Genomic DNA, 20,527 nt, shown 5'->3' on the forward strand with positions numbered 1-20,527 from the left:
AGCGGGAGGGGCGTGAGGAAGGGGAAGGGGGAGGGCGGGAGCGGGAGGGGCGTGAGGAAGAGGAAGGGAGAGGGCGGGAGCGGGAGGGGCGTGAGGAAGAGGAAGGGGGAGGGCGGGAGCGGGAGGGGCGTGAGGAAGAGGAAGGGGGAGGGCGGGAGCGGGAGGGGCGTGAGGAAGAGGAAGGGGGAGGGCGGGAGCGGGAGGGGCAGCCGCGGGCCACAGAAGCAGGCCGACTAGCCTGGGCAGCGCTGTTCCATGGCGGGTGGAAGGGGGGCCAGGTCTGGGCAGAGGAGACGGTTGGAGGCTGGGAAGGGGACACTGGCCTAGCAGGATAAGGACAGAAAAGAATAAATGTGAGTGAAGAAAACATGGTTCTCTTCATTTCTGTCTATTCGCAGCTGCTGTCCTCCAAGTGCTGGTAGATATGGTTGAAGTCAGTGTGATGAGAAAATGTTATGTGGCAAATTGAGGCGGAGGCTTAAGAAAGTGATCAGGTCAAAATGCCCCAGCAGGGCTTCCCTGGTGGCGCAGTGGTTGAGAATCTGCCTGCCAGTGCAGGGGACACAGGTTCGAGCCCTGGTCTGGGGGGATCCCACATGCCGCGGAGCAACTGGGCCCGTGAGCCACAACTACTGAGCCTGCGCGTCTGGAGCCTGTGCTCCGCAACAAGAGAGGCCGCGATAGTGAGAGGCGCGCGCACCGCGATGAAGAGTGGCCCCCGCTTGCCACAACTAGAGAAAGCCCTCGCACAGAAACAAAGACCCAACACAGCCATAATTAATTAATTAATTTATTAATTAATTAATTAAAAATAACTAAAAAAAAAAAAGCCCCAGCAGAGTGCTGTCCACATAGAAATATTAAAGGAAAGAGCAAGTAAAATGATGGGCTTCTGTGGGATTATGGCATTCACAGCCCCTTCTGCTATTGCCTTGGAAAAGTACCTTGTAATATTCATCTTGGATGTTTGTTATATTGAAGTGGAAACATTTCAAGTGATGATCAAGTCGTATTTGAGTGGTAATCCAACCCAGAGATTCTAAGAACAGCACTTCAGACTTATTCACTATTAAAGATTCAGTATTGTAATGAAATGCTGTTATGTCCAGAGAGATATTTCACTTTGGGGGGTTAGGGAAAAGCCAACATGTATTTTGTGTACAAGGAACATTTAAAAAAAAATCTTTTCCTAAACCATTTTGCTACTTGTTACTCTGTGTGCAGTGCTTAGTGCTTCCTATTTGGTTATTTCTTTGGGCCTCAGTTCTTTCTGGAAAGTTTTTGAAAGTCAAGTTGCAACCAGCCAGAGTTTATGCCAATGGAAATACAACTAAACTATTAAATTATACACATTTTATGGCTTTCGTATGACAAGCATATCTTCTAGATGTTCCTTTTAGTAGGTCTTTGAATCTTTTTTTACTTAATGGAGCAGTAAGAAATGCATGAAGGAATTTGAATTTAGAGAGGCTGTCTTGCATGTGTATCTGGGCACTGGCATTTAGCGTCTGTAAAATCAATTGGCAGTGAATGTTTTATTTACCTGTTAGGATCTCAGCTAGATCATCAAGCAGCGCTTTGCCAGATATATTGGAATACACTCGATGGTACGGAAATCGAGTGGAAAGCAGTGAATCAGAAATATTTGTGTGCTGGTCTCATGAGGATTTTAATGCCCTATAAAATACCTGTGTATATAATAGAGAAGCAAAAATTATTGGAGAAGTAGAACTGGCGCACTGGCATAGTTATTACTCTTTTGTACATGAGCAAAATAGTCACTGTTTACCGAAATGTATTTTGGATTAAGAATCGTTATCAAACCTCAAATTGCCTAAACTGCCTAGCTCTTTGCCGAGGCCTGAGTGGCAGCTGCAAAGCGAGGTTGGCCGCGGTGCCGGGTTCTCTGCAGCCTCTTGGCTTCTCAGCCTCCCTTTCATGTGTAGCCAAGTGAAATGTGAGCTCTGCAGATACTGGGGCCTTGGCCGGGCAGCAGTTTGGAAAGGCTGCCAAGGGCCCGGAGGCCAGGGGCCAGGCGAGGCCACGACTCCCAGGCATTTCCAGGGCGGTGACCGAGGGGCTCTGAGGTTCCAGGCACGTTTCCCTGAGAGACCAGGCCTGGGCTCTCAGGCAGTGGTTTTGGCTTCATCCTTCAGACGTTGCATGAGGAATACGCAGTCTTTATTGCTCTTCAGCCGCTTAACCGTTTATCCTTCACCTTCCACAATCTGTGTGGCGATCAGTGTTTTAAAAGATCAGTGCATTTCACTGGATTTGAAACCAGAGTGGGGTTCGTTTTATTTCATACAGGAAGCCTTCTTTGGGGAAGTCGGACACAACTGGCTTTTCAGCCTCTTGGAATTGAATTGGACAAGCACAGCAGAGAAGGACAGGGCCGGGTGTCTGCTGGTGGGTTAGGTGGCCGTCGACCTCGGGATTCTTTCTCTGTGGCTCCTGGTCGCTGGGAGAACCCGATTCACAGGTCGGTGTGAGTTGGTGCGTTTCCGGTTGCAGTCAGGGATGTGACCAGGCTGACCGTAACGGATGTCACTGTTCCCTGAAGTTTTGTTCTCGCTGCTCATCGTGTTAAGAATGTTGGATGATTTTAGGAACACTTAGCAGATTTGCTTTGATGGGAAAGTTAGTAAGTCCATCAGGCCGCCGGTGCGTGGAAATGATCTACAGAGAAGTAAATTCCTTCCCTCCCACACCAGCACATGAGAAAAGAGCCGTCCTGTGGGTCCCTGGGGATCTGACAGGTCTCCCCAGGGAGCGGTCCAGAGCGGTCCTGAGTGCCGGATCTGGGTCTCGGTGCTGCGTTCGGCTGGCCAAACAGAGCTAATCGAGGTGGGGAGAAAACCGACAGGACAGGCCCTAACGGTGCACAGAGCTATGCGTCGCCGACCCGGTAATAGGATCTTCAGTTAATTCACCCAGCCTTCCAGCTCCCTACACTGGCCCTGCCAGGGTGAGATACAGCCTCGCACAGAACGCCACCCCTACTAGACAGGGCGTGTTGGTGCGTCTGTAATTTCTTCTGTTCACCCAGAAGATGAAAACAAACGTGAGCTTCGCAAGTGCCCCCTGTGAAGTCCCGACGCCCCCCTAGGAGGAGTGGCCTTTGGGTTGCTACACAGGGAGTGTGCCCTGGAAGTGCCAGTGCTGTGTGAATTCGTGCAAAAGGAGGAGCATCCGGCTGCAGAGACGGACATGTTTTCAGGTGCCCTGTGTCCCTGGTGGCCGGCCCTTCCTGCTGGGCGGTGGCAGTGATGGCACGTCTGCCCACCGGCCGCTTGCAGTGGTTTACATGCTTTACTTCTCTTGGTCCTCACGGCACCCTGAAGATGAAATTAGGCCCAGAGAGGTTCACCTGCTCAGGATCACACAGCAAGTGAGCAACTGGGCTGGGATCCCGGCTGCAGGGCTACCCGTCATGTCCCGACGGCTGTGTTCCGAGCGTCGCTTCGCTCCGGGACTTGTCACTCCTCCGGCTCCGTCACTCAGAGCGCTGTTTACTGCTTGTTTATTTACTGTCGTTTCCTCCAGTGTGTCTTAGGAAGTATTGTTGAACTGTGACTACCAGACTTCCAGAAACACACAGTAAAGTAGAGGACATGGCGAGGCCCTTCTGTGAGGGGGGACGGGACCTACGACCCTTCCCCGAAGCCGGCACGGCAGGACTGTGACCCCGATTCAAAGGACCGGGCGGCATCGGCGTCCTGCAGGGGAAACCAAAGGGCGCAGCGGAGTAGTCGACAAGGTTCGGTCAAGGCTGGGTGACGGGGGTCGTGTCGTTAGAAGCAAGGTCCGAAGGTCAGAGGGCCCTTGAGGGGTCCAAGGACTTCTGGAAGGCTCGGCCCCGGTGTCCCCCGGAGCAGCTCCTGTTAAGCAAACCCAGCAAGACATGGACGCAGCTGGCCAGGCCCCCCACCCGCGGCGGTCGACAGCAGCAGCCGGCTCTTCCTCTGACGCCAAGCAAGAATACCTCACCAAGAAAAGTTTGGCCAGACGCTGAATCTCTGATTCGAAGCTAAACTAATTTTGCAAAACTATGTTAGGAAGTTCTGTTGCCATCAGGGTTTGATCCACTTTTTTGGAGGGGGCGGGGGCAGGAGGAGACTTTAAAAAAGCTTTAAAAAAAACCGTCACCGTCCCCCTGCCTGCCCGCCCCCTGCCCATTTTCTCCCCCCGACCCCGGCTGGACTCGCCTGCCTGGCGGGGTTCTTCCCGCCCGGCGCTGCCTGAAGGACACGGCAGTTGAGACGCTCCAGCCTGGCACTCGGGGCCCCTGTGAGCTGCCTGCCCACCTGTGTGCACTCACACTCCCGCCCCCTCCTGAGCATTGCACTCTCTGTCACGCCGGTCCCTCTGCCCCGCGTGTGCCTCGCCTTTGCGGGTGCTGCCCCCCCAGCGCCCCTGCTTTTCTCTTTCTTTCTTCTTTTCCCGCTTTCCTGCTGGCTACTCTTGTCTCCTTGAAGATGTAGCTCGTGTGTCCCTTCCTCCGGGAAGTGTTTCATTTTCCCACCCACTCCACCCCAAGACCTCTGCCCTCTGCTGCTGTCACAGCTCGGTCCCTGCGTCCCCGGGTCGCTCGGTCCCTGCGTCCCCGGGTCACTCAGTCCCTGCCCTGTGGCCTAACGACTTCTAGAGCCTTGTCCCTTAAGGGGAACGGCTGTGCCTGTCCCTCTTTCAATCCTCAGCACTCGCACACCACCTGGGAAAAAGGGAAAGCTTGATAAATGTCTTCCGGATGATGAATAAATGAGTAAGTACGTAAAAAGCAGGAGCTCAGGAATCTCCTTCAGTGAATTACTTTGGATGTTTGATGTGCTGTTTATCCTCTGAATCAGGGGTAGGCAGCAGTGACCCAGAGGGGCCAGAGGTCGTCTTAAAGTGACACATAATGCTCAAGAAGGGCACCTCCAGTGCCACCGGAGAGGGAGTATCTATCCAGTCCATTTGGAGATTAGATTGCCTGGGGGCACACGCACATGTTAAAGCTGTCATTTAAAACCATAATGCAGTGTGGTCACATCCAAAACCACATCTGTTAGCATCTCAGCCTGACAGTGGTCTCTAGGCAGGAGAGAGCAAAGGGGAGTGATCGTATGTAGGTTGTAAAGGCTATGTCTGTACGATCACGGGTTATAAACTCTGAGCGGCCGGCAGAGGTGACTGACCTCCTCACGCCATTCCAGACCCCGGCACAGAGCCGGCCCCAGCTCATCCTTGAGTCCACGAAGGAGAAAGAGCTACTGCCCACAGTGAAAGCCGTTGGAAAAGTTTTCCCCAAAAGCCAAACTCTGATTCTTATCTGTCAAGCTTAAGAGCAGTTAGTAAATTGATGAATTGTTCTTCTAAGTTTTTCCTCCTCTTCTTTTTTTTTTTTTGGTGCTTATCATTTATCCTGCTGAGTAAAGTAGTTAATAGCGGAAATTAAGTTTTTTAAGAGTTTTTGAGTTTTACACCAGGAAGCCAGACACAGCGGTACTTCCATGTACTAAAAACCCCAAATAAGGCAAAAGCCTCACTAAATTAGCCTTAGGAACAGAATGCCATCTCAGGGGCCGGGGATGGTCTACTGTTTGTTTTGTTTTCTCTTGGCGACACGTACATATACAGGTTTTTTAAAAAATTAATTAATTAATTAATTAATTTATTTTTGGCTGTGTTGGGTCTTCGTTTCTGTGCAAGGGCTTTCTCCAGTTGCGGCAAGCGGGGGCCACTCTTCATCGCGGTGCGCGGGCCTCTCACTATCGCAGCCTCTCTTGTTGCGGAGCACAGGCTCCAGACGCGCAGGCTCAGTGATTGTGGTTCACGGGCCTTGTTGCTCTGCGGCATGTGGGATCTTCCCAGACCAGGGCTCGAACCCGTGTCCCCTGCATTGGCAGGCGGATTCTCAACCACTGCACCACTAGGGAAGCCCCATATACAGTTTTTTAATGTGAGACTTTCTTTGTAGGGCAAAGTGTGGAGTTGACGTTGACTTAACAACCATGATAATACAGTTGAATTTTCAGACATTTTGGGACTGTTCTTTCATGAAAACTCTTCTCTTTCCTTCAGGGAATACCTCAGTTACCATGTGCCAAAGCATTATACAACTACGAAGGCAAAGAGCCCGGGGACCTTAAATTCAGCAAAGGTGACATCATCATTTTGCGGCGACAAGTGGATGAAAATTGGTACCACGGGGAGGTCAACGGAGTCCATGGCTTTTTCCCCACCAACTTCGTGCAGATTATCAAACCGTTACCTCAGCCCCCGCCTCAGTGCAAAGCACTTTATGACTTCGAAGTTAAAGACAAGGAAGCCGACAAAGATTGCCTTCCGTTTGCAAAGGTAAAGTGAGAACAACACCGCCTTCTATTTGTCGGCCCTTCTCTGTACCTGGCTGCATAGACTATGGCTTCTGTTTCCTTGTGCAAAAACATATGCTAGTTTCATGTGAACTATCTCACTGTGCTTCTAAAAATATCTGGAAGCAGGCTTCTCAGAGTCACAAAGACAGTAATTTTGTGCACAGACTGTTCTCTGTGAAAGATAATTTTGGTTGATGTGCTGTGTGGTATCATTTTCGTATTTAGGGCCTAAATGTAATTCTAAGCTACGTTTCGGGGGGGGTGTGCGCCACTCGGGGATTTTAATTCCCTGAATTATGGATAACAAAGTGAAACATCATTACTTCCTTATTTTATATGAAAATTTCTTTGCTGAAAAGCACACAAGACTGTATCTACTGAATTGATAAAATGCTTTGGGATTTTGAGCAGAATGCTGTGGATTTTTGGTAAAGAAAAACAGTAGGGTGTACACTTCAATGGGCATTTGGTGTATTATCAGAGAAAAAGTGAAAAGAGCCTGAAAATTAATCTGGACCAGGGGTTCAGGGGGTCTGGGTGGGATTTGAGGTCGCAATTTGTGGGTCTAAACAAAATCAGCCGTCAGCCCCTCGGTGGAGGGGCTGGTAGTTTACAGCTGTCTGGTCTGAAGGGGATGCCAGGCTCACTGGTAATTACCATTCAGTTCATCAGCTTCTTCCGTTCACATCCTGAAGACACGTCATGGAACTTTTATTCATGCACTCTTGCGACTTGAGTCCCATATTGAAAAGGAAATTAGGCGGCGAGCTTCCTGGGATCGGGTGGAGTAATGTTCATTGTTTCTTCAGGATGACGTTCTGACTGTGATCCGCAGAGTGGACGAGAACTGGGCCGAAGGCATGCTGGCAGACAAGATAGGAATATTTCCCATCTCGTATGTTGAGGTAAGTCAGTCTGTAGAAACGTCAGTTGTGTTAGTATTCTGCTTTGCAAATCAGTCTTCAGTGTGCAGTGTGAGTATTCAGAAATCCTCAGGACCACTTCTCAGTATGTACCTGCACCGCATCGTTGTTGCACGCCTTAAACTGATACAGTGTTACGTGTCCATTATGTCTCAATAAAACTAGGGGAAAAAAAAGAAAGATGAAAACCTAATCGATTAAAAAAAAAAAAAAAGCCCTCATAGCACAAAGCCCCAGGAATGCACCTGTTCTCAATCCTGGGATGGAATTCTTCTACCCTGCCCAACAATTCCTGATCACCAGGAGACTGTGAAACGTTTGAACTCTGTACTTTGTCCCCTGCTAAGAGCATCGGTGTGTCTGTTGAGTGGGACCCTGGGCTCCCTGCCGGACCCTGTGCCGTCTGCAGCCTCTCTTTTCTTTTGGCAACTGTGTGGTCAGAGGCTGGTGAAGGTCCCGACTGAGGTGGGAGATGCGTGTTTCTGTCTGTTTACGCGTTTCTTCCGTGTGCCCCACGTCTCAGAACTGGGATGGTGATCTGCACCGTAGTCTCCAGAAAACGTGAAATAAGCAATGAACCGCCTCCACCCCATCCCAGCAATAACCAACCACGCTGCCCCCTTTAACCAGCTTTACGTGGAAAGGTATGGCCAACCCGACTCAGCGAAGTCTTCAGCGAAGTCTTTTTAGGAATATGTATGAAGTAACATGTATTATTTTAAAGAATAACACAAATTAAGAATGAACTAGGCAGTTACAATTTACATTCAGCCTTATTACATCATGTATCATAAACTTTCATGTCCTTTAGCCATAAGACTTTCATGCCAAAAACAAAATTGAAGGCATTTTCAAAGAACGAAAGACCAGCCCAAACAACCGTACGAGGTTAGCTGAGGTCACAGAAGGCTTCTGGGAAGAAGCGATTTCTTGGTGATGTCTGTGTCCTGGGTAGATGTGCATGGAAAAGGTGCATTGTTATGGCAGAAGGAACACGCATGCAGCACGAACAGCATGTGCACAGGCCAGAAAGTAAGAGACAGCACAGGTCGGGAAACTGAAAGTAATTCTCTTGTTTAAGATGTCAAAGCATGCATCTTCAGATGTAAAAAAGAAAACCCACACCACTGGTGTTCCCGTCTTTTCACCTGAGGCATTTATTTTGGCGCGGTTCTGAGGACAAAAATGACAAATTGTGTCATAGTAGCCAGCGTTCAGTCTCCCCGCAGACTGTGAGATGGCCAGCATTTTCCTAGAACTCCCCTGGACTACCGTGTATCCGTGGAAAGGTAATTCAGACCATGTAAAAGCCTTGAAGTTTATCCGTATCCTTCAGGTGTTCCTGTTTATTAAAATATTTTTTCCTCCTTTGAAAGTAAACAGTCGAAAAAAAAAATGCTTAGCTCTCAGGTAACCCTTCCTGCACATTATTTACATATTCTAACTGCGGTCACGGAAAGTTACACGCATTCCCAAGCATCTGAATCGTTACAGTGAGGAGTGTGGGTACTGCAAGCTTAGTCGTGAGAGCCTGTCTTCACTTGCTGGGTATTAGCAATACTACGTGCTAGCACTTGGCGTGTGAGGCGTGGAAGAGGATTGCTGTGCTTTTGTTACTGGGCAGGTGTAGAATTGCATGATAGGCATAAAAGATCCACCCACGGCAAACCCAGAGTCACCGAGAGTCACTTGAGTCATGAGGATTATTTACTCTGACTTCGGTTGGAAAGATAAACTTCTGCCCAAGTGGAAAGTACTTTCATTCTCCTGCCTCTTTTCTTTCACAAGAGTATTTTCCTCATTTGAACCACAGTTTTGCCAGTTGAGACGAGGTGAACAAATCATCTCTCCCCGGGAGACCGTGAGCTTCCCTTTGATGTCAGGCCATCGGATGGAAGTTTCTGGCACCTGGGGATTAGCATGGGGGTTCAGCCTTTAGGGGAAGAAGGGGTGGCAGATTTCAGTAGCAACCTACTGAAATTCAGCCATTCAGGTAAAGCATAAACTGTCTTACAGGGCAGCCTTACGTGGAGCGAAGGCAGCTAACCATGGGAATCAAAAACCGGGGCTTTTTCCTGAGTAATGTCTTTCTCTTGCCCTGTAAACCCCTTTAGGGTCCAGACCATACCTCACTGTAAAAACAGACTGTGTTACAAAAATCCACTTGTAAGTTATTTTCTTATACCTTGTAGATATACATTTAGGTTTCCACCAGTGTTAGGTGCTTTTGCTTTTTTCACGGTGCTTCTCCCCCGGACTCTTACCCCCCGAGGTGTGAGAAGCTTGTGTGTGATGATGTGTCTCCGAGGGCCTGGCCCTGCTGTGTCCTGTGAACCGTGGTTTGGAGCTCAGATCGGACCGTGACCCAGAGGATAGCAGTGGTCGTATAAGAGAATCTCAGCTCCACGTCTTGTGAGGAAGTGCGTTCAGAACTGAGTCTGCAGAGTGGCGTCTGGGCTTGTCACAGCGGAAGCTGGAACCCCGACTTCTGCTGGGTGGCTGATTCGTGGAGATGCCCACGGAACTTGCCTGTGGCAGAAACTCTAAGCAGGATGGGTAGGGGATGGGATGCAGGCCTGGAGCAGGACCTCTGGGGTCGAGTTGGGAGCTGAGTGTCAGCGGTGGGTGAGGAGAGGGCTGAGTGGGGGGACCCAGGGCATGAGAGGCAATGCTGGGGTGCTGTGCCCTCCCCGTCCCTGCTCCCCACCTCCCTTCCGCCTTCCCCTCCAGCACCAGGACTGTGCACCGGGCTCCCCACCTGTATCACAGGAGGTGAGAAAACGGTGACTTGCCGATAAATGACCACTGATTAAAGTACCAGATTCTTCAGAGTTTGAGCAGAGAAGGAGAGTCTGCTTGGGGGTGACTAGGGAGAGAACGGCCACGTGAATGTCCTTGAATTCTGCCCCTCGGGTCTCTGTAAAGATGAGGGGTCTCTTGCCTTGATCACCATCACGCTTCCCCGGAGACTCTCCCATCAGAGCCCCGAGGCTGTGGGTTCTGTTCTGTAGGGAAGATAGATGTTTCTTGGGGAAACCCAGGGGACTCTTGGAGACACCGTGTCAGGATATGTGTAAAAGGGTGTATTTGTCAAGGAGTGAGTGCGGTTGTAAAAAGGAATCAGTAGCTTGCTATTTTCTTTGTTCAAAAATATCAGGCTTCTCCAAAACCGAATGATTTTAACACCCTCATTAATTCAGAGCTGACTCATTCACATTTCGTGGTCATTTGGACAAAGATGACATAATTCTTAGCAAGCCAAAAGTTTGAATGAAGTAAGGGCTAAATATGGCATTTTGGATGATTTTCAAACATTGTTGTGTATTGTAGGCTTATGCGCTATACATTTTTATTAAATGTGTCATACAATATTTTGATTCTTAGTCATTCATGTAAACTATCACTTACCCAGTTTTTTCAACAAAAAAAATTGTTTAGCAGCTCTGCTGCAGATAGAATGTAAAAGTGAGCATTCCTCGTGTACGGGTGGCATGAGGTGGGCGTGGCCTGCTAGGCAGCTGTCTGGCTCTGTAGTTACTGCCAGAAGGAAGGGCTGCGTCCTCGGGTTAGATCGCTGCCCCGATGTCACCTCTGTGGGCACACCTGCCCTCACCACCTCGTCTAAAGAGGTTCTTCCTCTTCCACCTGCTTTGCCTCACCCACCAGGTGCTGTGATCCTGGAAAACCTTGGGCTCGGAGCCCAGACGGCCTGGATTCCAGTCTTGGCTGGACCAGTGATGGTGGCGGGACTGGTCTCCTCATGTGTAAAATAGTAGAGCCCTCAGGGTGAGTTCGTCCGGTGGTGCTGTGCGCTGCCTGCAGAGTAGTGAGAGGTGCGTAGGGGGCACTGCGGCCGGCACCGCCGCTGTCATTGTAATCACTCCACCGCGTCTTGTCCCCTGTAGCTGTCTCATCTGTGGATGTTACTGTCTCCAGTGTCCGCCCTGCATGGAACATGAGCTCCCAGGGTCAGCATCTTGTCTGGTTCACCCGCTCTCCCGAGGTCCCCGCCTGTCACCTGCCCCTGGTTGACCCTCAGTAAACGTGGGTTGAATGAATGAGTGAGCAACCCAAGGACCTTTTGGGCCGACATCAGGAATGAACTGGTTTCAGATGTGGCCAACTTTGACATTTTTCAGCTAGGACTCCCAGCATTCGCTACCCGGCCATGTATTTTCTCATCGGTTTATCTCAGTGATACATCTGGACCCCACCACCCTCAAAGCACAAGGTCTCTCCGGTGACTTTAGGGAGATTGTTTTTTAATGAAGCTGAGTGAATCTTTGGTTATGCCTAGTTTAGAATTTTCCAGACTAAAATAACGGTGGCCATACTCTGTGGATTAGATCCTGGAGCCTCTACGGATTATCTCCTTGATACGTTCTTAGATGAATTTTCACCTGCTTGACACTATTCCTTTGACTCACTTTGAGCAGATGTAGGGTGGCCTAATTGTTAAGGATACTCATTCTTTTAAAATAACTTTATGGAGTTATCAGTGACGTATAATAAATTGCGCATATTTAAAGTGTAAAGCTGTTTTCAGCTTCCAGAATCAGACAAATCTTGGGAGATATTTCTATGGCCAGGGAACAGAGCGGTGTCATCAGCTTTAACTGTGGAAAGTCACGTGTGTGGGTCTCCCGGAGCACCAGCAGCCTTCAGGGGGGTGATAGCTTCCTTTTCTTTGGACATGGGGGCTTGGGAGATGTCATCTGTGTTTCAGGGAATTACAGGTGCAGGTTTAGGTATCGGGTTTGAAGTTGCCAAGGTGCCCCTTGAAGGAGCTAAGAAGAGCAATGTTCACTTTACTACTTAGAGTCTTTGTGCTAGAACGGCGGTCCCCAACCTTTTTGGCACCAGGGACTGGTTTCGTGGAAGACAGTTTTTCCATGGGCTGGCGGTGGGGTGGGAATTGTTTGGGGATGGTTCAAGCGCGTTACATGTATTGTGCACTTTATTTCCATTATTATTACATTGTAATATATGATGAAATAATTATGCCATGCACCATAATGAAGAATCAGTGGGAGCCCTGAGCTGGTTTTCACTTGCCACTCACTGATAGGGTTTTGTTTTTTTTTAAATTTTATTTATTTATTTTTGGCTGCATTGGGTCTTCGTTTCTGTGCAAGGGCTTTCTCTAGTTGTGGCAAGCGGGGGCCACTCTTCATCGCGGTGCGCGGGCCTCTCACTATCGCGGCCTCTCCTGTTGCGGAGCACAGGCTCCAGACGCGCAGGCTCAGTAGTTGTGGCTCATGGGCCTAGTTGCTCCACGGCATGTGGGATCCTCCCAGACCAGGGCTCGAACCCGTGTCCCCTGCATCGGCAGGCAGATTCTCAACCACTGCGCCACCAGGGAAGTCCACTGATAAGGTTTTGACGTGAGTCAGCAGTTGATTTATGATGGTCTCTGTGCCGTCAAACTTCTCTGCTGATGATAATCTGTATTTGCAGCCACTCCCCAGAGCTAGCATCACCGCCTCAGCTCCACCTCAGATCATCAGGCATTAGATTCCCATAAGGAGCGCACAACCTAGATCCCTCGCACGCGCGGTTCACAGTAGGGTTCACGCTCCCGTGAGAATCTAATGCTGCTGATCTGACAGGAGGCGGAGCTCAGGCGGCAATGAGAGCGATGGGGAGCGGCTGTAAATACAGACGGAGCTTCGCTTGCTGGCCCGCCGCTCCCCTCCTGCCGTGCAGCCTGTTTCCTAACATTCAGCCAGTTGGGGACCCCTGCTCTGGAGAGTAATGAGAACCGAGGATCAAAATCATCGTCTTTGATCTCTTAATCAGAGAGAGCTGATTGAACAATGTAAAAAGATATTCTGTCATTCGTATTTTGGGATGTATTCTTTTCCTTTTAAATGCAAAAGTGAAATGTTCAATTCACTGTAATCTTTTCTTTTTAAATGAGAAATGTAGGAAAATTGGGGGGGGGGAGTTGGAAAGAGAATTACGATATTGCTTGGCTTCCAAATACCCCTTCAATCCTGAAGTGAAGTAATTTTTATAAAATACATTTAGAGACATTGTTGGGAAGTCAGGAAGGCAGTTGGTTGCTGCGCTAACTTTCTCCCTCCATTTTGAGGTAAATTAATTTCTATAAATGAAATCTAGAGATACTGTTGAGCAGCTGGTGAGGGAGGTAAATTAATCTCTATAAATGAAATCTAGAGTTGCTGTTGAGGAACCAGTGAGGGAGACTTACCCCGTGCCCAGTGTAATACATTCGTTCACCTCCAAGTCTACAGCGGCCCTGCTTTGAGTAGCGCTTTCAGCCCCGTGGGCTCTGTCCCGCGCTGCGGGTCCTCGTATCCTCTGAGAGCCGTCAGCTTGGTGCAAATAATAGTTACATTTCGTTTTGCCACAAGGACAGAAGGGGAGAGGATCTCTAGATTCCGAATTTCTCAGGGCAGAGGCAGGTCTCTGGACTCCAGGAAAAACCCCTGCTCGCTGCAGACAGCTCAAGGCAACCTGGCCAGACCCAATCAGAAAAGGAGCCCTGTAAATTAGGTAAGGATTTATTTAGGGCAGTTTGCGTCCCATCTATTATGCAGCAGCCTCTTTCCAATTTAAGAGTTTCCTTTTGTTTTCCATCAGGAAAACATTCCGGGAGCTGAGATTCTAAAGATGGGTTAATGTTTATCGACTTCTCGCTTCATGAGCAGGCAGTTTCCAGCACTCTGGGTAGTTTCAAAGAGCATAAACCTGCAGGCGTCCCGTGGAGCCTGGAGCAGAGGCCAAGGGTAATGACCAGTTGGTGTCTAATGTCCGCAGTGCTTTCCCCCAGGAGTCCTCAAGTTCTTTAGCCTGGCCGTATTCCCCTGGGCCCTCACTAAGTTGGTCTGATGATTGTTCCTGGAAAATTCCATACCTGGGAATTTTCCATACCTTTACAGCTCATTGGGGATGTTTCCTGGTCCATGTGCCTGTGGAAAGCTCACCCTTTCTTCAGGGTCCTGATGAAAACTATCATTTCTCATGAAGCCATTCTTCCCTGATTCTCCTTTGCAGAAACAAGAGCAACCCTCGCCTCGTGTCAAACTTCCCTGGTACGCAGCTTGTCCATTCTTACAGCCTGGCACGTGCCAGGAGTACAGTTTTGTGTGTGTAGGATTCAGTGTTTTCCTGGGAGCCACATCGTAGATAAAAAAACATTTTTAATGATTTTATTTCTACGGTATAATCACATTCCAGAAGAGTTGGAAAGGAAAGAAAGAACCCTTAGGCCCATCACATATAATTTTGGTAAATATCCTTCCATTCTTTTGCCCTGTGCTTTATTTAATGAGACCACACATATGATTTTGCCTTTCTCTACACTATTATAGTGCTACTAACCATCAGTTTTTGTGACTGCATAATAAACATTTTAGGAGCTGAACTGTAATTTAGTTAATTATTTTTCCATTTTTTAAACAAGTGTCTTGTTTAGGGACACCCAGCCAGTCATTGAGAGGTGAATTGTGGTCTTTCTCAGACAGCCCGTGTCTGCCCTAGACCCCTGCCCTGCAGTTGCCTCCGAGGACATGGGATGATGATGGCTAGTCTTCCTAAGGTTGGTACAGAGTCACTGTTATTACCAAGCTTCGCTTAAGAAGTGTTTAGTTCGTTTTGATTTTTCATCAAGACTAGTGACCACGTTTCAGGTTTGAACACCCAGAGGTTAATTTTCAGAAATGATGAACTATTCAACAATTTCAAAGAACTGAGGTTGCCTTTTTTAAGAAAAAAATCACACATTCATTAAAACCACAATATTTTAAGGTCTTAAATTTTATTATTTGAAATTTTTATCACATTGCTTTATACACCCTAAATTTGGTAGTAACTAAGGCTTTTCAAGAAGTGAAGTAGGGACTTCCCTGGTGGCGCAGTGGTTGAGAATCTGCCCGCCAATGCAGGGGACACGGGTTCGATCCCTGGTCCGGGAAGATCCCACATGCCGCGGAGCAACTAAGCCCGTGAGTCACAACTGCTGAGCCTGCGCGTCTGGAGCCTGTGCTCCATAACAGAGAGAAGCCACTGCAATGAGAAGCCCGCGCACCACAATGAAGAGTAGCCCCTGCTCGTTGCAACTCGCTGCAACTAGAGAAAGCCCACATGCAGCAACGGAGACCCAATGCAGCCCCGCCCCCCTAAAAAAAAAGCAGTGAAGTAGGTGCAGTTTAATTAAGCAAGGGTTGTCTTGTGTCCTGGAAGAGGCAGAATGAGCGTTCTGCGCATCTGTGGCATCTTGATGATGTAGCTCCGGGAAGAAGCTTTCCTGTGATGAAGCAGACGTGTTTCAGGAAGAGTGTCGGGAGGTGGTGTGGAGCAGCTGCCCTGGTGACAGTGGAGTGGCCTTTCCGCCAGGCCTCACGGGTGTGCGAGCAAGCATCTCTGCAGGCGGGAAGGGAGAGGAAGGTCCCAAACCCCTGTGCGGGGTCGCCGCGTGTCCTGTTCTGTGCCGACTTCCTGGCGGTCTCTGTTTCCCACCCGCTACCCCCAACACTTTGGGTTCCAGGGGAGGGGGGCGAAATATCGTTCATCGGTTTATTAACTGATTACCTATCAACGTGGGATTTCTGTCCGTGTGTCCTGTCACATGAACAAATGCTTGCTTAGAATTTAATGGCAGTTCCATATTCTTAACCTCCTGAGATGGATGTGTGTATATTTCTTCCTGCATCTACTCACGAGGTCCTTGAAGATGGAATGTGTCGTTGAACGTATCCTTCGGGTTACCAGACGTTTCTTGTTTACGGTGTGTGTTTGGTGAGAGAGAAACACACCCCAAACCTGGTGCCTTGTCAGATCCAGGAGCACAGGGAAGTGAGCTGGCCCAGGTTTTAAGTCATCCACTGGGCTCTCTCCTGGGCACCGCGATTGATCTGTCGCTGCCGAGGTAATGGTGGGCCTGCCCTTCAGCCTTGACCTTCGGGGTCCAGCTCCCCCCGCCCTCCCTGCGTGGTCGCTGTGGGCGTCTCTGTCGTCCTGGGGTCAGGGCTGTCCCTCCGCACCTGCTCTCCCGACAGGGCTGCGTCCGCGCACCTTTCCTGGTTTCCATTTCCAGTGTTCGCTCGCCCGGGCTCCCCTTCCTATTGGAGGAGGGTCAGCCTCTCGCCGTCCTCGGGCTGTACGCTGTCTGCACCCCCCTCAGGGACGGTGCCACCTCCCTCCTCCTCTCCTGCCAGAATCCCCAGGGTCACTCGCTCAGTCCCTGCGGTCATCGCCCTCCTGGCTGCCGGCAAACTGCTGTCGTGCTTTACCCTCCCGGCGACGGTGACCCCTGCCATGATGCTTGCTTCTTCCTTTCCCTGCAAGAGCCCCTGGCCCCGCCCCGCCCCACCCGGCCCCGCCTCCCTGGTCTCCTCGCCGGCGGTCCTGGGCGCCGTCGCCCCCTCCTGGCCCTGCATGTTCTTAACGCTTCCTGCCCCGTCAGAGCCCCCAGCTGGCATGGCCTGCAGGACTTCCACGCTTGGTTTGCAGGGTGCTTTTGTTTTAATTAGTTGTTCAGGTGGAAAATCAGGAGATTTTACATAGGCTTAAATGTCTAGCTTTTCTTTAAAAAAAGAATCAGCTGACACTGGCAGCAGCTGCAGAGAGAGAGGGAGAGAGAGAGAAGGAGAGGGGGAGAGAGGAGAGAGGAAGAGAGAGAGAGAGGGCGAGAGAGTGGGGGGGAGAGAGGAGGGGGGAGAGAGGGGGAGAGAGAGAGGAGGGGGGAGAGAGAGAAGGAGAGGGGGAGAGAGAGAAGGAGAGGGGGAGAGAGAGAGGAGAGAGGAAGAGAGAGGGCGAGAGAGTGGGGGGGAGAGAGGAGGGGGGAGGGGGGAGAGAGAGAGGAGGGGGGGAGAGAGAGAAGGAGGGGGGAGAGAGAGAGAGAAGAGAGGAAGAGAGAGGGGGGCGAGGAGGGGGAGAGAGAGAAGGAGAGAGAGAGGGGGAGAGAGGGAGAGAGGAAGAGAGAGAGAGGAGAGAAGAGAGGGAAAGAGGAGAGAGAGCGAGGGAGAGAGGGAGGGAAGGAGGGGGAGAGAGAGAGGGAGAGAAGAGAAGGGGGGGAGAGGGGAGAGAGAGAGAGAGAGAGAGAGAGACCCTCCCTAGGTCGCTGAACCGTGCACCGTTGCTGCCGGCGTCCCCTGACCTCGCCTGCCCCAGCTGTGCAGACACATGGCGGCACAGCCCCTGATGACTGCTAGAAACCCAGGTGCCGCTTCCCTGGTCCTCTTCTCTCCCGAGTCGAGGGAATGTTTCTCTCCCCCCGCCCGGCACTGCGCCCCGCTTATGACAGTTGCTCAGAGAAAGTACGGGCGAGGGAAGGTCTCCCCGAGCTTTGACTCCGGTCACTGTGGACCCGAGGTCTCGGCCTCTGCCTACTGTGAAGGGGGTTTTTCTGTTTGGTGTTGAGAAAAGGCATTTGTCCCTTGTATGGGCGTAAGACTTTCTAGATCGCCAAGTCCAGCCTCATGTGACGTCTGAGAAACAGGAGACACACACCCGCATCCCCCCAGGCGACGACGGGGCAGGTGAAGGGCAGGCTGGGCCTCGAGTGATGGTGAGAGTAAACCACATTCGTGTGGCGCATTGCAGGTGACAGGCGCTTTCCCCGTGCCCCCTGGGTGCACAGGACAGGTTCCCGTCCTGGTGTATAAACCTGAAGCCGGGGCGTTCGAATGGACCCCACTGTTCCTTAGCCGGTTAGGATGGGGGCCTGAGACCCCCTGGGCCTTTCACCTCCAGGCTCGGACGGTCCTCTCCTCAGCTCCCCTGAAGCAAAATTCTTTCAGGCTTTTGATGACGTGCTCCCTCCCTTCATCCCTTACATTTCATAGTCAGAAACCTGGGAAAGAACATTCTAGCGTATTTGTTTTCCAATCACCGGGGCCACGGGAGGGGAAGGTAAGGGACTGGTCCGCGAGGCAGGTCCTGCGGTGCGTGGGGCTGGCAGTGCTGTGTTCCTGGCCAGCCGTTCGGGCTCAGGACGCTGCAGAGATGCGGCTTGGAGGTGTGTGTTGGTGTCCTTTCCGTTCCGCACGTTCTTTGCACTTGATGAACCTCAGGAGACGCCCCCCCCCCCCCCCCCGCCGCCGTGAGCTCCTGATGTGCCTCCGGGGACACTCTCGCTGTGCCCCGTCCCAGCTGGGATGCAGGCGGGTGGCCAGTGCCCAGCGGATGGCAAAACTCATACCAAACCAAGGGCGTGCCTGTCTCCGTAACTTTATACTGATGACATGCCGAAGGGATAACATCTTCCGTATGTTCAGTAAGATACTACTGATTACATGCCGAAGGGATAACATCTTCCGTATGTTCAGTAAGATACATTATTTTACCTGCTGCTTTTTATGTTTTAAAATGTGGCTACTGGAAAATTTCACGTTACACTTGTGGCTCTTGTTCTACTTTGGTGGGACAGTGCTGGTCTTGAGGCAGTGCTCCCTTCCCTCGATGGTTCTGAGAGGGCAGCACGTCTTTATTCGTTCAGCACATCTCTACAGACGCCTAAATGGAGCTGCTACCTGGGGGAGGCTTCCGGATCCATTAAAGAGACTTATGACTACGCCCTTCAGTCTCTCCGTTTATTCCTCTGCTGTGGGGAAGTCTCCTTTGATGAATGAAGACTAAGCTTGCTTTTGTATTTAGATCATCCAAAAACAAAAGCCTTGTTACCCAAATTGCAGGGAAAAATGGAAGACTGCCGGAAAAGCAAATTCCCCATTGCCATTGTGTAAAAACACTTTGCAGAGGATTGTAATGTGAGGCAGACACTCATTTCTACTTTGAAGGGGTGGTGGCATGAATTTCTACCCAGTGGCATCGTCCCTGGGGACCGGGCACCGGGCCTGGCAGTGCAGCAGCCGGTTCTCCCTTTGACCCTGGCTTGTGAAGGTGGCTTTTCAGAGCTGGCAGGAGAGGATGGATGCTATATAAGCTGCTGGGCTACTGGAAGAAAGAACGCACTGTCTCTGCTTCAGTCTTTACACAAAACTAAACATCCTCGTGGTTCAAAGACACAGACGGACAAAGGGAGGAACCATAAATATACTAGGAGAAAAGTGATTTTATTTTTAAAAATGATTGTAGAGGGCTTCCCTGGTGGCGCAGTGGTTGAGAATCTGCCTGCCAATGCAGGGGACACGGGTTCGAGCCCTGGTCTGGGAAGATCCCACATGCCGTGGAGCAACTGGGCCCGTGAGCCACAACTACTGAGCCTGCGCGTCTGGAGCCTGTGCTCCGCCAACAAGAGAGGCCGCGATAGTGAGAGGCCCACGGCACCGCGATGAAGAGTGGCCCCCGCTTGCCGCAACTAGAGAAAGCCCTCGCACAGAAACGAAGACCCAACACAGCCAAAAATAAATAAATAAATAAATAATCTAGAAGAAAAGAACATATATCCATGAAAAAAAAAAAGTTGTAGAAAAAAGATTTTTAAAGCATGATGTTAGCTTGAGATGCCATAATGGTAAAGGTGAATAAATTTGCACATCCAAGAAAAATGTATATATGACAAACGTATCAAGTTAAAAAACAAATTGGAACAATGTTTCTAACTTAATGGAGATATATACACATTCATATACATACATGCATACATAGTATATTAAAGAATGATTTTTGTACTTTGTAGAGAGCACTTATAAATCTATAAGAAAAATACAGCTCAATCGAAAAATGGATAAAGTGTGGGAATAAGGAAATCCTAGGAAAAGAAAAAAGACGCTTAATCTCATTAATAGAGAAATACAAATTAAAAGAAAATACAAATTACCTCTTCAACTGATAGAGTTTTTAAAAAATGATTGATAACACCTAATATTATAACTGATAGAGATTTAAAAAAATGATTGATAACATGTAATACCATAACTGATAGAGGTTACACCTAACACTGTAACTGATAGAGATTTTAAAAAATGGTAACACCTTAACAGTGTTAACAATGTGGGGAACAGGGACTTTTTATTCGCTCTCAGAGATGATGAAAACTGACACATTTTTGGAGTGCAGTTGGGCACTATCCTTCAAATAATGCTTCAGGCTACACTTAGACCTGACAGCTTCCCTTTTGGGAGTTTGCCTTGCAGGTATGGTTGTTCGGGCAGGATGCACAAGAGGGGGATGCAGCGGGTACCACGCAACCAGCCTGCCCTGTTCGCAGGAAGGGCTTTTCATGAGATGCAGTGAGAGGAGAGAATGTATGTGCTGCTTGGTTGCATTTGTGCTAAAATTAATGAAGCAGGTGCTTAGTTAACAACATCATAG

General features: G+C 49.8%; 1 protein-coding gene across 6 annotated transcripts in view; it reads left to right on the forward strand.

The window, feature by feature from the left end:
* SH3RF1 (SH3 domain containing ring finger 1) overlaps positions 1 to 20,527 on the forward strand; it is a 164,545-nt gene that overhangs the window by 102,001 nt on the left and 42,017 nt on the right. For all 6 annotated transcript variants that reach the window (XM_082468879.1, XM_082468878.1, XM_082468881.1 and 3 more), the window contains exons 3-4: positions 6,067 to 6,342; positions 7,172 to 7,267. In XM_082468879.1, the coding sequence (XP_082325005.1) occupies positions 6,067 to 6,342; positions 7,172 to 7,267 (372 nt within the window). The remainder of the gene's footprint in view (positions 1 to 6,066; positions 6,343 to 7,171; positions 7,268 to 20,527) is intronic.

The sequence above is a fragment of the Balaenoptera physalus genome (genome assembly GCF_965194825.1).
Source record: "Balaenoptera physalus genome assembly, chromosome: 7".
Lineage (NCBI taxonomy): Eukaryota > Metazoa > Chordata > Mammalia > Artiodactyla > Balaenopteridae > Balaenoptera > Balaenoptera physalus.